The 16,837-nt window shown below is 59.1% G+C and overlaps 1 protein-coding gene and 1 long non-coding RNA gene across 4 annotated transcripts in view; both read left to right on the top strand.

Moving 5' to 3' along the window:
- Positions 1-6,119: 6,119 nt before the first annotated feature.
- The window catches only part of PDGFA (platelet derived growth factor subunit A), a 32,818-nt gene continuing 22,100 nt past the window's right edge, over positions 6,120-16,837 (top strand). Inside the window, exons 1-2 of one of the 2 annotated variants that reach the window (XM_049111226.1) lie at positions 6,120-6,806; positions 7,327-7,441. In XM_049111226.1, the coding sequence (XP_048967183.1) occupies positions 6,655-6,806; positions 7,327-7,441 (267 nt within the window). In that variant the 5' untranslated portion in view covers positions 6,120-6,654. The remainder of the gene's footprint in view (positions 6,807-7,326; positions 7,442-16,837) is intronic. The other variant, XM_049111227.1, reaches the window with a different exon arrangement.
- LOC112640155 (uncharacterized) lies at positions 8,567-12,198 on the top strand. Of its 2 annotated transcripts, none has more exons than XR_004817001.2 (3): positions 8,567-9,245; positions 9,432-9,528; positions 11,553-12,198. It is a non-coding gene; the product is annotated as an uncharacterized LOC112640155 (long non-coding RNA). The 2 variants fall into 2 exon arrangements; XR_004817002.2 differs by lacking the exon at positions 11,553-12,198 and adding an exon at positions 11,241-11,424.

Below are 16,837 nucleotides of genomic sequence, written 5' to 3' on the forward strand. Positions count from 1 at the left end.
CACTCATGCATGCTCGAGTGCTCTTTCTCTCTTAAATAAATTTAAAAATCTTTTTAAAATACTGATTAAAAAAATTAAACCAGACCCAACATGCAACTACCCTATGGCCCAACCGCCTCGTTCTTGGGCACTTGCCCCAGAGAAATGCCGTGCCTCATGCTCACAGCAGCCTTATTCACACGGCCCCACGCTGGAAGCAGCCCAGACGTCCATCAGCAGGGCCGTCCACGAGCTGCCACTGGAGGCTGCTCTGCCGCGGAAAGGAGCCAGCGGGCAATACGGCAGCAGCTCGGGTGCATCTGCAGAGAATCACGCTGAGCAGAAGAGCCGGCCCACCCGTCACAGGCTGTGTGATCCCACGTGTGCACCCTCCTGGAAATGACAACGCGTGGATTTGGAGCCCAGTGGAGGCGAGGTGCGGGGAGGGAGCAGCTCACAAACAGCGCCCCTCGTGCCTATGGCGTGACCAGCGTGTTGGCTGCATCTACATCAACATCCTGCTGCTGGGACCACACTTGAATTCTGTAAGACGTGGGCATTGGAGGAAGCTGGGTGAAGGCACCCGGGCCCTGGTGTTCTCACTCAACGGGAAAGAGAGACTGGGTGAGGGAGGTGGGGTGGTGGCACCTGCGGTTGGGAGCAGACATCCCTGGACACCCCTTGGAGGCGTCTGGGCTACATTGGACCCCTGCAGAACTGGGAGCCCAGAAGCCAAGAGTCTGGTGTATGTTCTAGAAGGTCCTTGGGCCCTAACCAGGGAGGGGAGCAGGGAGGACAGAGGGGGTGGGGGGACCTGGGACAGGGCAGGAGCAGAGGAGGTGCTGCAGGTGGGGTCTTCACATCTCACACCTAAACGGGACACCCACACACACACTCCCAGAGGAAAGCCCACCTGGCTGTTTGGCCTTGAGCAAGTCCCTTGATATCTCTGGGCCTTACCTTCCCCTCTCTAACATAGCCTGGGCACACAACCCCTGAGTATACCTGGAAGGGAACACAGGGGTCCAGGATCCCCTTCTTGACTTGGGAAGGGCTGGGGGGGGGGCATGAGGAGCACTGAGGAGCCCAGGCCGGCCCCGCCCCAGAGTTAGAGGCCTCCTCTGCCGTGTGCACCCAGGCTCATTCATTATTTCATCTGAACCATCAGCCCTATTCCAGTTCCCCTGCCCCTTTCACCCTGCTCCTGGCAGTGGAGGTGGCTTGGCTGCCCCGGAGAGACCCTTTCTGCTCTTGTGGACTGGGTGTTCAGAGGACGGACCTGCACGGGCCCAGCGGCCCCTCTTGTTGCACATGAGTCCAGGTGTGGAGGCTTTTCCAGGGGCTGCCCTGACCTGGGTCTTGTGAGTGTGCACCTTGAGCCTCGGCTTCCCTGTCCATTAAATTTGGTAGTGACCCCCGTGGCCCTGTTTGAAATGAGATCCTAACTGGCAAGAAGAGCCTTGCACACCCTGGCCACCCTGCACACCCTGATGGGGCGACACCCGTGGCTGCTGACCGCCCTAGCCTCACCTCGCCTGGCTCGGGGGCTGAATCAGCCGGGCAGTGACTCACTTTGAGGTCTGGCGTCTCCCTCCCAGGCCCACAGCTGCCAGGCTGCACCCGGGGGAGGGTGACTCCTTGTCTGGGAGGTCCTTGCCCTCAGCGGTGGCCTGTCCGTCTGGGTGACTTGGGGGTCCTGGTTCGAAGGTTCCCATGGTGGCTGCAGGCCGTAGGGGCTCTGGTCCCTGAGACTCAGATCCAGATGGGGGCCCTGGGGTCTGCCCTGGCCTCGCGTGAATGCGCTCAACCCCACCCCCTTCCAGGAAGCTCTGGACCATGCTGACCTGGCTCTCCCCTCTCGGACAGCTCTTGCCTCCTGGGATGTGACCAAATTAGGCAGTTGGTGACTCACTTCTCTGCCCTAGCCTCACCTCCAGTTGGGCAGAGCATCCCCTCTCTTGTGGGACTCAGCTGGTCTGGTTCTAACCCAAGCTCCGTGGGCGGGGAACCCTCCAATTACTCCTCAGTCTGGGCCTAGAAACCCAAGACCGTGGCATGCTGGGGGGACTGCAGGCCTTTGGAACCTTTCCACAGAAATTGCTTCGCAAAAGAAGATCCTGTGCAGGTTTTAAAATCCACATGTCGAGCTTGACCCAGCCACGCAGATGGGCCCAGTAGTAGTTGAACTACTGCTCTAGCATGGACAGAGCCGTGTGTCATTTCCACTGGAGACCCCTCCAGCCTTCCCGGTCCATCGTTCCATTTACTTTTGCAGCTGGAGGACTCAGGCCGGTGTGTTTCAGGAATGTGCTGGGCAGTGAACCCGGCAGTCCCTCACCTGCCACATCGTGACAGTCCGGGGTGGGCATGTGCTGTGCTGGCTAACGCACAGCGTCCTTGGGGGGCAGTCCAACCGGCCCCAACTCTTGGTGCTCTTTGTAATGAGCCATGTGGCACCGGCAAGGTTCTTCTGGGGGCCACCACACTCTTGTCTGTGAAGCTCTTGTGATTCGGCGTGCCTGTGAAGCAGGATTGTGTGCCTCACCCACTTCACTCGGGGGCCCGTGCGAGGGAACACGCAGATTTGGAGCTACGGTCACGTAAGATGTCTAACCAGAGCACACGCATCCGTGATAAAACCAGGCCCTCCTGCGTTCACTGGACACAGGAATCAGAGCCGGTGTGTTCAGACCCTCGGGCTCGGCCGGGTGTGGCCCCTGGGCCTGGAAGGCTGGGCAGCTGCGGTCCTCCCTCCTGTGCCAGCTGCCAGTGTGTCCCCCTCCCCCTCCCTCTGCTCCCTGAGCCACCAGCTCCCTGGGGCGGGCCCCTGAGGACTCCAGAGCTGAGCTGTGAACTCAGCTTTGTAGAGGTGCAAATGCGACCTCCCTGGGTGTGCTTTGTGGTCTCTGGTCCCCTCGTAGTGTCCCTCTGAAGCCTCGAGACATGAACAGCCAGCCTGGATTCTGTAGAGACGTGGGATGGGGCCCAGTGAGTGGGGCTCAGTCTCTGCTCCCCGATGTGCGGGCCCCGGGGTAAGAGCAGCTGAGGTGTTCCAACTACCTCGTCCTGGATGCTCTGTTGGGACCCAAGGCCCCTCCAGTGTCGCGAGCCTCTGTACAGCCAGGTGGCCTCAGCAGCCGGCCTCCTTGGCTCCACCAGCCACCCAGGTAAGCTGCCCGGCTGGAGGTCCCCTTAGGATCTGGTCTCACGTCCACATGTTTGTTGTAGGGCCAGCCCACCTGGACTCAGGGAGGAGACCCAGACCCTACCTTCTGGTTGGGGCGGTGGAGGGGGAACCACAGAACTAGCAGTCCTGTTACTAAACTGCCACACTCCTAGCTTCCAGTAACACAGTCCTGACCCAACTGGGCCCCAGAGGGAGGTCAGCAGAGATTGTGCCTTGCCTGGGTTTCTCCACATCCTTGGCAGGGGAGAGGGGGCCCTCCTGTAGTCTTGGGTGGCACAGGCGTCGGCAGCTCATCAGCCTACACCAGGCTGTCCGCCCACCCTCCCCAGCCCCACACAAACGTTTGTTGACTGAATGCATGACTAACTAAACCCACACAAAAGGCCTTGCAGGGACTGCTTGGATCAGAATGAGCTGAACCACCAAGTCAAGGACCCTCAGGAACCTTAGATGGGGTGGGGAGGCTGGGCCAGAGACAGCCGGGACTTTGCCAGTAGGTGCGGAGCTAGGCTGGAACCCCCCAGCCCCGCCCCGGGCTCCAGGCCCCACACAGCTCCTCCAAGCCACAGAGTCAGAAGAAAATGTGTGTTACTTTGCCTTTGGCTGTATCCTCGTGGTTTCCAAATACACTGGAACAAATAGTAGGAGTTTGCCCTGGGCATACTTGAGACTCCTAGGAGCCGCCATGCTTTGTTTTTCTACAGACTAAATAGGTTGCCACGAAAAACTCGACCAATTTAGACAATTCAGTGTGCAGTCTCCAAATTAGCCAGTGCTTCTGGTGTGGTGTTCTGCAGGTGGCCCCTCTGGAGGGTGTGAGGGTGGCGAAGGACGACCTCAGCATCCCTGGCCTGGGGGAGGGGGAAGGAGTGGACTCCCAGTGCCCCAGGCCTGACCCTGGGGCCATACCCTGGGGACTGGATTTTGGATGCTCTGGGACCATGAAGCCTTGGTGCCAGCAGACAGGAGGCTGGCCCAAGGGCCGGTTGACAGGTGGGTAGTGGAGCCTCTTCCAGTCTAGGCTGCCCAGGCCTCTGTCCCCGGCACCCTACACGTTCCAGTCCAGGACTGGCTGCCTCTGGGCTCCCTCTCCACCTCCATGGCCACCCCAGGTCCAGGCTCCTGGGCATCTGTCACTGGCCTCCTGACAGATCCTAGCACCCCCCACCCCACCTCCTTAGAGTCCAGCCCTAGACGGGCCTCAAGGAGCCTGCAGGCAGAGACCAGCCCTCCCCCTGCACCCCATCCTCTCCTGGTGTTCCGACCCCCAGCTCCAGGCAGCCCTGATACTCCTTCTGCCTGTATCTGTACCCTGAACTCCCCTGCACCCCATCTCTGATCCCAAAGATCCTGTCCGTGTTACTGCCCACTCTGTACAGGCCTGGCACACACTGGCCAGTCCCTAGACATCTGAGCCATAAAAAGAGCCAATGGGGTGGAGGGTGTCTTGGGCTTCAGAGTGGGGCCCAAGTCCGACCCAGCCTCCTTGGGTGGGGGGTCTTGAGCTTCTGTGGGCCAGGAGGCACCCCCTGAGCTGATGGCAGGGCCATGTAGGGACCCAGGGAATTTCTAGGCCTCGACTCCCATGGGGCTATGGGAGTCCGGGAACCTTCTGGAACGGAACACATGCAGCCTGCCTGTGGGTGTGGAAGCCTTCCTGTTCAGGACCTCGAGCCCTGTCTTCCTCCCTCAGGTGGCTGCTGCCCCAGAGCAAGGGCAGGTGAACTACTGGACCCCCAGAGGGGGTCCTCACCTTGAGGTGAGGGGGTCTTGGTTGGGCCAGCCAAGAGCCAAACTACTGTTCTCACACTGTTCCTGTGCTTGGGGATCCATGGCTTCAGGGGCTGGACCAGCTGCACTGGGCCGGGGGGCAAGGCCCCTCAGGGACACTCCTAGGAGTCCTCAGAGCCCCCGCTCCCACCCCATGGATTACCAGGAGGTCAGGCTGGTGCCTTCGTGCCTGGCTCACTCACCCACTTGCTCAGCAGGCTAGGACTGAGGGGGCTCCTGGGTGGGCCCCTGCCCATCCCCAAGATCCTGCTCCAGGCCTCTCAGGCACTGGGACCCAGTGACAACTCAGAGGTGCTTTTGTCTTCAAGGAGGGGCTGGCCCCATGGTGGATGGGGCATTGACACTGAGCCACCAGCCTGGCAGCCACTGCTGTGTGTTAAGGCTGGAGCGTGTGCTCTGCGTGTGCTAGGCATGTGCTCTGCGTGTGCTGGATGCCGCAGGCCCCACCACACAGACTCATGGTACATATGAGGAAACAGAGCTCAGAGAGGGCTCTCAGGCTCCGAAGGACCCACCTCCCTCCCTGTTCCTACCCAGCTGTGGTCTCTGTCTGGCCCTGGGCACAGCCACGCTTGCCTGCTCTGGTCACAAGCCCTCTGTTTCTGGGCCCGACCACCTTGCAGGGCAGACAGCAGGGGTGGTGTGGGGAGGCCATGGGGGTACACTGGGCAGTGCCCCTTCAGTGCATGGCAGCCCCGGCATGGCCCTCCGCACACCCAAGGCCTGTCTTTGAGGCCAGCCACTTGGCCAGCTCAGCTTCTAGGCTGAGATGGGGAGAAGGGGGCTGAGCAGGGGACCTGGGCTATCCCACAAACACTGTCAGGACTGGGGTCTCATGGCAAGTGGACCCTGTTCTCTCTGGACCCAGATGTGGTGGGGCCCTGAGACACTACACAGGCAGGGAGTGGGTTTCAGACTGTTCCATGAAGAAAATACAGCCGGATCCCAGCCTTGATGGGGCTGGGGGTGGGGATGGGGGAGGATAGAGGGGAGATGGGGGGAGGGGGGAGGGGAGATGGGCGGGGAGATGGGGAAGAGATGGGGAAGATGCGGGAAGATGGGGGAGACTGGGTGGGGAAGAGGGGTATGAGAGTTGGGGAGGAGGATGGAGGGGAGATGGGAGCGGGGATGGGGCCAGAGCTTTCCAGAGGTTGGCAGGACACAGAAACTGCATGGAGGACATGGGAGGGGACTGCTGGTGGCCAGTGGTGCCCTGAGGGCAGATTTCCTGCTGGGAACACAGCTCCCCACCCAGCTCCTTCCCCAGGTCAGCCCTCTTCTTGAACAGCTCACAGAACTGGGCAGGAGCCCCACCTCCAAGCAGGCCAGTGCAGGAGCAGAGCCAGCGTGGGCACCTCACTCACTTCCCCAAGTGCATCTGGGGGCCTCTACCCAGGGCTGCTCCAGCTCCAGCCCTGGGGGCCTAGGTCACCAGCACCTACCAGCCCCTGGGGGTCTCAGCACCTGTGGGGGTGGCCAGGCCCTGGGCTCTGACCACACCTGGCTGCCCTTCCCCACCTTCGTGGCAGCTCCTGGGTCAGCAGGTGGGCTGGGGAAGGTGAGGACATGGCCTCAGGCTGCACCACCTGGTCTGGACTCTGTCCTGCTCTGTACAACTGTGGGGCCACCGCTGGGGAAAGGAGCCCCTGGGAGCAGGGCCCAGGCTCCAGGCTCCAAGGGTCCCTGAGCCCGAAGGCATGAGGAGGTGCTCTCCTGCCGTAGTCCCCACCCCTGGCAGCCCCAGTGACACACACTCAGCGTGTCCTCCTGCAGGGAGGCCATCAGGGAAGCATGAGACCCTGTTCAGCAGCTTCCAGAAGCCAGAGCCCTTGAGGAGGGAGTACTTGAGGTGCCCAGGAGGTGGGCTGGAGGGTCTGGGTCCGGCCTGACCTTTGCTGGGTCCTGGCTGAGGGGGATGCTGAGAGCCTGCACTTCCCGCCGGGCCAGACGGTGTGGGGGCAGGTCCCTGAAGAAACCGCTCCTCCAGGCTGGGAAGGCGCCTCCTCCTTCCTGCCCTGGCCTCCGGGGTGACGGGGAGTCCTGGGGAGTCCCTGACCCATCCTCCATCCTCAGGCCCGTGGCCGGAACACTGTGCCCGGGTCAGGAAGTGATGGGTTGGCCCTGGGGGGACAGGATGGGGAGGAGGGGGCTGGGGACAGCGGAGGAGGGGGAGGGGTGGCGGAGGAATTGAAAGTGCATTCCAGACTGATGACTCAGCGCTGCCGCGGCGGGGAGGGGAGCCTGCTGAGCTGCCCTCCCGGGAAGGTCCCTGGGATCGCTCCCCTGAGAGGCAGATAAGATGGGTGGGGCACGGCTGGAAGGGAAATTCTTGGCCTGAGGAGCCCAGCTGCTGGCTGCCATCCTTCTAGGCTTGGCTCAAGTGCCACCTCCTCCTTGAAGCCTTCGCAGATTCCTCGTCTGCCTTCTGGACCAAGGAAGCGCCCCTGGGGGGCCTGGCTTCATGCAGCCTCCCGTCAGACATGGGTGAGTCCAGGCGTCCCAGGGAAGGTGGGGGGCTGGGTATTTTGGTATTTTGGGAGAGCCTTCAGGAAAGTGATGAGCCATGCCACCAGGCATGTCCACTGCCAGAAGCGGTGCATGCCTTTTGCTAAGCAGGGCCCTGCACCGGCCTGGCTGGCTGGGCGGGCCTGGGGCTCCGCTTCCCACTGAGTCTGGCGGGGCTCAGGGCCTGTTCCTGGAGGTGCCCCGAGCCTGAGCCTGCAGGCGGGGGGCTCTTCCCTGTGTGAGCTCACTTAATCCTTGAAACCACCTTTGAGTCAGGGGCAGCCCGATTTTGGGCTTCACGCCCTTGGGTCCTCCCTCCCCACATGGAAGTGGCCGGTCTGAGTTACCAGGGGGAGGCTTTGGAAGTAGAGGAGGACAGGGCCTTGAGGACGCCTTGGACTGGATGTCACCTGCTCTGGGGAAGCGGGGTGCCAGGCCGTGAGGACACACAAGCTGCGTGAGCAAGGAAACTACAGGGCCTAGAACCGCCAGCTGGCCTTCAGACGCAGTGAGGTACACACTCTGTGCTGGTTCTAACCTCCCGTTTGGAAGTGGTTTGTTATTACTGCTCAGAAGCTGAGGCCCAGTGTGGCTCCATGACTTACCCACGGAACATGCTAGAAGGAGACGGAAGCATGGATTTGGACCTGCGTGTCCAGGTGCTGAGCTGCCCTCACCTGGACCCTGCAGCCGCTCAGGTCCTTGATAGACACTCAGGGGGCCTCTGGTCCAGTCACACCAGCTGCTTAGGAAGGTGAGAGCTGGAGGTGGTCCCAAGTCCCAGATCTCGTGGGAAAGTGCCAGGTAGGCCCTGGGCCCCGGCCTGGGCGAGACCCTGAGTGGCTGCTTCCTGCCCACACCAGCTTTGCCAGCGGGAGTCTGGACGGGGAGGAAGGGATTATTTATAATCTGTTATCTGCTTGGACAATGCTCTGTAACTCAGGGGAGGACCCAAGACTTGGTGATGGGGGTGCTGGCAGGAGCCACGGGCACGAGGGGCCGTAGTATGCTATCATGCCAGACCCTGACCGCATGTTTAATTTCTCTCGAGATGCCGTAGGTTTTCGTGTCCCTGATTGGTGAGTGGGGGGGTGAGGGGTGGTGGCCAGAACATTGGGACAGTCTTCCCGAAAGAAGGTGGGGGCTAGGGCCAGGAGGCGACATTGGGTGGGCACCAGTCAGGTTTCCCAGGCATTTTGAGGGCTGAGTCACCAATAATTCCATGACACATGGGATGTATGCTCAGAGGGCCTCAGGGTTGGCTCCCAGGCCATGGTCTGAGCAGCTGGAAGGATGGTATCCCCAGGGTCAGAGCTTGCAGTTTCGTGTTAAGGTTGGCTTGTGTGTTGGACACCCAGGCAGATGTGCTGAGTGGAGCCTGGGGCTCAGGAGGGAGCTCTGGGGTTTGAGATCTTGGCGATGGGGGGAGTGGAGGATGGGACATAGGGATGGCAGGCCACCATTTCTGGCCAAGGAGAGCATCCTGTGAGAAGGAGCTTCTTCAGTCTTGAGAGAAACCAGGGGCACAGCATTCCTGCTCAGTGTGAACGAGGAAGCCCAAGCTGCTTCTGGCAGCCCTCTTGTCACCATGAGGGAGGGGTCTGCTGAAGGAAGATGTCAAGGGGAGAAGACCACTAACATACAGAGCTGGATCCTTGATCAGACCTCTCCTGAATCGTGACATCTGTACTTCCCAGTAAGATCCCTCATCGTTTAAGCCAGGTTGGGCTGAGTTTCCTTCCCTGAAGCTGAAAACATCCAGCCGAGGACTATCAGGAGGCAGGTAAACCCCTTGCTCCTGTGTTTGTCACCCCTGCACCTTCTGGGAGGTCAGCCCCATGAGGGCAGGGATGCTGTTACGCACGGCACGGTCTCCATGGTCAGTGTCTGTTGTTGATTGAATGTGTCTCATGGGTGTCAAAGCAGGATCCAGAAATAATCCCCGTGTATACCACTGTTTGGGTTTCAGGGGCTGGTGGCTTTATTTTGGATTCTCTGGGCGCTGGGCTCACTGTGATCATAGCTGGACACGGAGGTTTGAAGGGCTGAGCTCAGCACTATCCTAGGTAAATGGGAGCTGGTAGCGTGGGGCACAGAGGGACCCCGGGGGGTGGCCCTGTGATGAGCAGCGGCTACGATGCCAAGGCTGCCCCACACAGGCGCCTGTGGCCCAGGGGTGGAGGAGCTCTGAGCTGCAGGTGGAATCACTACTGAGCGCCTGCTGCACGCCAGGCAGTGTCTACACACACAGCACGCTCCATACCCCGCTAATGAATCAGGGCAGAATTTCGGCTGCCCTCTGGCTCTGTGCTGAGCACGTCCCCAGTGTTACCTGCTGTTGTTACTCCCACCACCTTTGAGGCCACAGGGGCTCAGAGAGGTGAAGCCACTTGCCACAGGTGGCCAGCATAGCCAGCTGGTGGTGGAAGGCAGCCTCAGACCTGGGCTGGCTCCCCTCAGGGCCTCGGGCCTGAGCTCTTTCCTGCCCTTCCGACACCCCCATGGGCAGGCGCATAGTAGGGGCTCAGGGAGCTGGGGGACCCATATACTGCTCACCAGAGGGATGCTTGGGCTGCAGAGGCTGCCAGCCCCCGCCCACCCCCCCATCTCCTGAGGGTCATAGCAGGACAAGGATAAGATTATCTGACGTATTTTGCTCTCTCCTGTCGAGAAAAACAGCCACAGATGAAAATAGCTTCTCCAGCAGTCACAGACAGGGAGGGGTTGTCAAGCTCCCCCTCTGCTGGGCCCACAGCCCTCATCCCCGGGGAGGAAGGACACTGTCGGGGTCACTCAGAGCAGAGGTGTGAGCCCTGAGCTCCAGGGCCTCCTCCCGGGTGCCCCAGCCAACAGGGGTCAGGGGTTGCCCGGCCAGGACGGAGCAGCCTTCCAGGGCAGGCCAGGGTCAGGGTCGGGGGACATTTGGAGGCCCACAGGCTGCCCAAGAAGGCCTGCACTTGGGGCCCAGCAAGGCCCTTTGGAGCATTGCACCCCTTCCCCTGGCCCATCAGCATCCTGGAGCAGCCCATGAGATGCAGCCTGGAAACTCTGAAAAGGCCCCCACCTACCTTAGTGTGGACGAGGGGACCCAAGGGAGCAGCACTGCCTGCCTCCCTGGAGACGCAGGAGGAGGGTCACCTGGGCCACTGCTGATTCAGAGGAAACCCGAGGCCCCTGTTCGCTTCGGATGCCTGGGTGTCTCTTCTAAAATAGAAGTGTCTGAATTCCTCAGACATCACAGACCACCTGGATGTGGGGTGGAAGGAAGCTGACCAGCGGCTCCACGCCCTGCCCCCGCCGTGGGTAGAGCCCCATCTCTGGCCCTTTCCACAGCACGGGAAACTGTCTTTGCCACCGCCCCAGGAGGGGACACAGTTTCCAACCAGAGGGCCAGGAAAACAAGGCCTGCTCACACCTGGGATTTTAGGTTGTTTCCAGTGTTTGTGGTGTGAGTCCCACCCCCAGGGCCCCTCGCGCACTAGGCCACTCTGCGGCCGGGCCATTTTCTTAGGCCAGGTGCCCAGACGTGGGGCTGCAGGGTCAGGTCACAGCCACGTCCACCGCTGAGGGTGCCAAGTGGCTGTCAGCATCGCAGCAGCCCCCTCCCTGGCCCCCCTGCCCCCCCGAGTCCTCTGGAGGCGCAGCCAAGTGCAGTCCCCGCTGGTCCGCGTCCTCATTCCCCCTGTCTGCGTCAGTCTGTGGTTTTCCGAGGAGAGAACCGGAGCAGAGACCCAGCAGATAAATGTCTTTTAACCTTTGGCTAATGCACTTGTTCTAGGTGGATGGAAAGTACGCGGGGAGCCAGGAACAGGGGAGCCCTGACTCTTCAGGGCCCACAGTAAAGGATTCCATCTGTTCCGGTTTTTAAATTTCTACCCTATGTTTTGAATTTTTTTACTGTCAAATTGGATGTTTGTTTGTTTTTTAAAAGTAAACACTGTGGCTCTCCTGCTGCTCTTTGATTTGTGATTTGTTTTGTCCTCTGGAGCTCTTAGATTCTCTGCCTTCTAGAAGTTTGATAAATGATGGGAAAATTAGAGACTAGGAATTGGCATTTTTTTTCATAACTTTATATTCTGAAAAATTTCAGCCTTATGGGAAAGTCATAAGAATGGTGCCATGAATGGATGTGACCCCTTCCTCTCTCATGTCCCCGGCTGCATGCTCCAGGGTCCGCCGAGTCCGTCTGTCCTCTAGCCATCATCGGTCTGACAGCCAATCTCTGTCATTCATCTATCATTTCCATTCCCCAACCCCAACCACTAAGAATAAGCTGCAGAAGTCATGCCAGTTCACCCCACGTTCCACGGCACCTCTGGACATACAGGGGGTTTTCCTGCGCCCCCAGGGCAGCATCACCAGGATCGGTCCTGGGTGTCGTGGTTTGGGTAGAGCCTTCCAGACGCTTCCGCCTGCCCTCCCCGGAACAGCCCCTCGGATGCTTCTCCACGAAAATGACGTTCTGAGATCAGAGGAGGTGTTCATGGATTGCCTCGCCTTCCAGATGTGTCCCTGTGCTTCCTCGAGGCTGAGCCAGACAAGACACGCTGGCAGGAGTGCGGCAGGTGATGCTGTGAGCTTCTGGCAGCAAGACGCACACATTCCCGTTTGTTCTGAACGTTTCTTTAGCCATTTTTTGATCCGTCTGACATGGATTTAGTGTTGGCGGTAAAGTGGATTTCATCAGGTCAATTTTCTAAACTGTCTTATTGAATAAACAGGCTTGTGGTTCCCGATGCGTTTGTCACGCGAGAGCCGAGCTATCTGACTATTGTAGCTCGATGACCTGTTTGCTTCTTCCTCATACAAGCCCAGGCTCTGGTTCCTTCCAGAAGCCTCTGTGCTTCCCACACACATCTTCAGCCCCTCGGCTCTGGCCTCACCGGCTCCTTCGGATCTCCCCTCCCCATGGTGAGTGAGGTCCCCACTGTAGACCCCACGATTCTGGTCTGATCTGTGCTCCCATCAGGGAGCTGTGAGCCCCTCCGACCTCGAGAGGCTCTTCCATCGTCCGGGGCCGTGTCTCTGGAGGGCAAGCCCTCACTGCCTTCCCTTTGGGAAGCGTGGCAGGCCTGCCTGTCCCCATGTCCCGGTCCCAGACTGACATCTGACCTCTGCCAGGGCCAGGGCTGTGTCCTGTCTGTCTAATGGCCAAGGGGCACTGTAGGCCTTTCCCATGCCATCCCCGGTCACAGACCCAAGGGGGACTGGGGTAGGAGGTGTGGGGGTGGCTCTGGGTTCAAACTGGGTGACCAGCCCCATCCTGGAAATTCATACCCTCAACTCAGGAATGTGGCCACGAGTCCTGTAGACCTCAGGGGGCAGGGGAGGGGAATAGGGGATTTTCTGTTCTGACCTTCGAGGCTGGCAGCTAAACTTCCTATCTGTGCTGCCACATTCTGTGTTCCTTGCCCCAGCCTTTCAGTGACTTCTACACCCCCAGAATGAAATCTAGATGCCTTACTGTCTCAAGGTGTGTGTGATCTGCCCCACTGCCTACCTCTCTCTGCTCACCCACCTTCTCCCACCATCCCTGCCCCTTGTTCCTTGAACAATCCAAGGCAGTTCCTGCCTCAGGGCCTTTGCACATGCTGTGGCTGTCTCTGCCTAGAATGCTGGATCTAGACTTTCTAGATGGCTAATTGTCTCCCGCTCAAATAGGCCTGATTGACCACCCCAGAAATATGTTACTTGAAATAGTATATGCTTATCTATTGCTTGCTTCTTGAGGTACCCTGGGCTCCGGGGTGGGGGTAGGTTTTGGCTTTCTGTTCCTACAACTCCACAGAGTGCCTGGCACATGAGTATTTGCTGAATGTGTGAGTGACTATTCCTTAAATCAACCCTCTGAGCTGGCCGTTACCTGGAAGAAGCCAATTTGCTTCAAGGTCACATAGCGGTTGAGGCTGGAAGGGGTGTAACTGAGCCCTGGTTCTACTGGTCTCGGGGCCTCAGAGGCTGCAGAGCTCTGCTGGTTTCCAGGCTGGATGTGGCCTACCCCCCACTCACTAGATTGCTTGACAGTACTGGCGTGAACTCCACGTGTCTAGACTAGCTTTACCCAATAGAAACCTCGTTTTAGCTACGTAGGATATTTCAAATGCTCTAGTAGCCATGTTAAAGGAAAAACAGGTGAAATTAATTGTAGTAATATAGTTTATTTAACTCAATACATTGAAAATGCTGTCATTTCAACATATAATTAATATAAAAATTAATAATGAGAAATTTTGCAGTCTTTTCCTTTATATGAAGCCCTCTTGGCCACGTGTGCTTTGCTTGTTCAGCTCGTCACCCTGGGGAGCAGCCATGTTTCATACGCCCAGTGGCCACAGGTGGCTGGTGGCTCCTGCACTAGACATCCAGGGCTGGCCTTCAAGCCACCAAGCGTCCCTTAGCGTAGATCTTCATGCACAAAATAGTCACAAGATGATTGTGGGCTCAGAGCTATTTTAAACCCTGTTTCTGTTTGTGTATTTAAAAAGGAAAATAGGGGCAGCCTGGGTTGCCCAGCGGTTTAGCGCTGCCTTCAGCCCAGGGCCTGATCCTGGAGACCTGGGATCGAGTCCCACGTCGGGCTCCCTGCATGGAGCCTGCTTCTCCCTCTGCCTGTGTCTCTGCCTCTCTCTCTCTCTCATGAATAAATAAATAAAATCTTTAAAAACAATAAAATAAAATAAAAAGGAAAATAAAAACATTTAATAGTTGAGTAAAAAACAACATTGAGAATGCCTTCCGGGCCGGTTGGTAGGTTTATCACTCTCCTGGGGAGCCTGGACTGGGACGGCCCCATCCCTAGCCCCTGGGGCCTGGGGCGGCCTGAAGTAACCACCTGTGACCGCCCTCACTGGGACCCTGATCTTCAAGACGCTGAGATTGTTCTGGGATCAGTGGCCCAGAGACAAAGGGAAATGTGGTGTTTCGTCATTACAAAAGGTCCTAAAAATCCGTCCTGGCTCTGGGCAGAGGCCTGGGTCTGGATGGCCAGTGGGCCCCCTTTCACTGGGACCCAGCCTGGGCACTGCAGTCCTGCAGCTGTGTGTGTGTCTGCTTTTCCTGCGAGCAGGGAGGCTCACTGGCCCTGGTAAGGGTGGTTGATTCCCGTTAACCAGAGAGAACTGAGATGGGGCAGTCTAAGCACAGACACATGAACAAGGCCAAGGCCAAGGGGCAGAGGCCAGCCAGGACCCGGGTGTGCTCCTCATTGCCCTGTGTATGTTGAGACTAGGGACCAAGTGTGCATGGCCTCCAGCCCTGGGGGCTCTGCTGCCCCTGGCTGCAGCATCCTTCCTGCTCCTGGCTGTGAGCTGCAGGACCAATGCCACCTGAGTAATTCTGCTCTGATGTATTAACAGAGCTTGTGCAGAGGAGCCCCTGCCATCAGAGCTGCCTGCCTGGAGTGTGCCACTCCTTGGCTCCGGCCCTATGGGCAAACGGCCTGGCTTCTTGGCCTCTGGAGTGCCCCATCTGTAAAATGGGGAGAGGTGGGAGAGATTGCCGCTCCTCCGTGTCTCTGTGAGTGAAATGAAATCACGCAGGGACTGAGGAGCTCAGTGAGTGTGAGTCAGGACTCCCACAGGGAAGTAACATCACGGCAAGAAGGGAACATCCACTGGTGCCAGGGCCCAGGCGAGCAGCAGCAGGTAGGAGGTGAGGTGGGTTTAGTGGGACATGCAGGCTGCACACCATACGAGGTGCTTAATAAAGGCAGATGTCCCTACAGTTGGCCCCCTACTGTGCCCTTCCCACTCCTCCCTGGCTCTGGGGTCACAGGCAGAGCCCGGAGGCGAGCAGCGAGGGGCAGACGCCCAACCAGTCACCCCAGCTGCAGGGCAGCCCCTCTCTCCACCTATTCGGAGCACCTGACTCACTTTAATTATGGGCCTGCAGGCACGTCGGGGCGCGCCGGAGACGCCCGAGATAGCCTGGGAGCACCAGCTCTGGGGGGCGACCGGACATCCCGGCTGCCAGGTGCACCTTCACCTCCTGCCAGCACCTCCCCACCCTGGATATCCCCCCGCCGCCCCCTCCTTCCGCCAGGGGCCCTCTGGCCGGCCTCCGTGGATAGTGCTGGGGCCTTGGGTTGGAATGGCCCAGGGGCAGCATGCGGGGCGGGCCTCCCTCCCCCACAAAGCTGGGCGCCGGCCTGGGGGTCTGTGCCTGGCTGGGGCCTGGGCGGGGATGCCCGCAGAGCCGGGAACACCGCGCCCACGCGACCGATTCCAATGTATATTTAGCCTCATTATCAAATATTTGCAATGAACCGTGTGAACCACCTAATAGCGGCTGGAAGTGAAACTCAATCCTGGCTAGAAAGAAGCACGTGACCACGCCGGATCAGCAAGGATCGCCGACCGGCGGGCTGGGCAGGTGCAGTAGCCCTCACGTGCCTGGCCTCTGGACTTACGGTCTCCTCTCCGGGGTGAGCATCCCAAGCCCACCTCCTCACCCAGCCTCCCCTTTCCAGGGACTAAAAGGAGGCTGCTTGGAACCTGAACGGGCTGGGCAGGGTGTCAAGAGGAACCAGGGCTGGGGGAGGGAGCCGAGACGCGTGGGTTCTCTTCCAAGTTGATGACCTCTTGGTCAAGTCACTTATTCTGTCTTCGTGTCCAATTCTCGGAAACTGGGCTCCTGAGCCTATTTCTGCCAGTTTTTTTTTTGGGGGGGGGGAGGTCAGGGAAGGGTGGGGCATGTGGGGCTGGGGGTCCTTGCCCCACTGCAGCCAAAGCCTGCACTTTGTCCCGAGTCCCCCCCAGAGGCGCCCGTGGTGCGGTTTTTGCCACCCTCCAGCCGCCGCTGTTGTCTGGTCGCTATGACGACTCACCGAGGTTTTATTTTTAATAGCCGCCAGCGATTAGAGGGACACCGGCGCCGCCCCCCCCCCCCAGCTCTCCAGTCCGGGGGCGGGATGCACCCAGGCCTCGCCCTTGATTTCCACCCTCCAGCTGGCCTGAGACTCCCGGCAAAGGCGCCCCCTTAACTCCCCTGCTGGCCGCAAACTCCAGCTGGGCATCCCTGAAGTGCCCCAGAGGGAAGCCACCCACCTAGGCCTGCTCAGATGTGGAGGGATTGCAGCTGTAAGAACCCCAGGCCGAAATACAAGGCAAACTTTCCTCCTTCATTCCTGTACCCACGATCAAACCCATCCTTTATCCCCAAAGGAGTGTCCTCAGGTCCCTCCTGCCCGAGAGGACTCGGAGGCTGGATCCACCTGCCGTGATGCAATCCAGTGGGGAGACGGTGGCTCAGACCGCATCGTCCAGCCTGGGTCTTCTTGGTGGTGCATGTTTAGCTGCCTTCCCCAAACCTGCCAGCGGTGTCTCTCTCTGGAGCCACTGAAGGTTCCATATGGATGGACAAGGACGGGCCCTCACA

Source organism: Canis lupus, chromosome 6 (assembly GCF_003254725.2).
Source record: "Canis lupus dingo isolate Sandy chromosome 6, ASM325472v2, whole genome shotgun sequence".
NCBI lineage: Eukaryota > Metazoa > Chordata > Mammalia > Carnivora > Canidae > Canis > Canis lupus.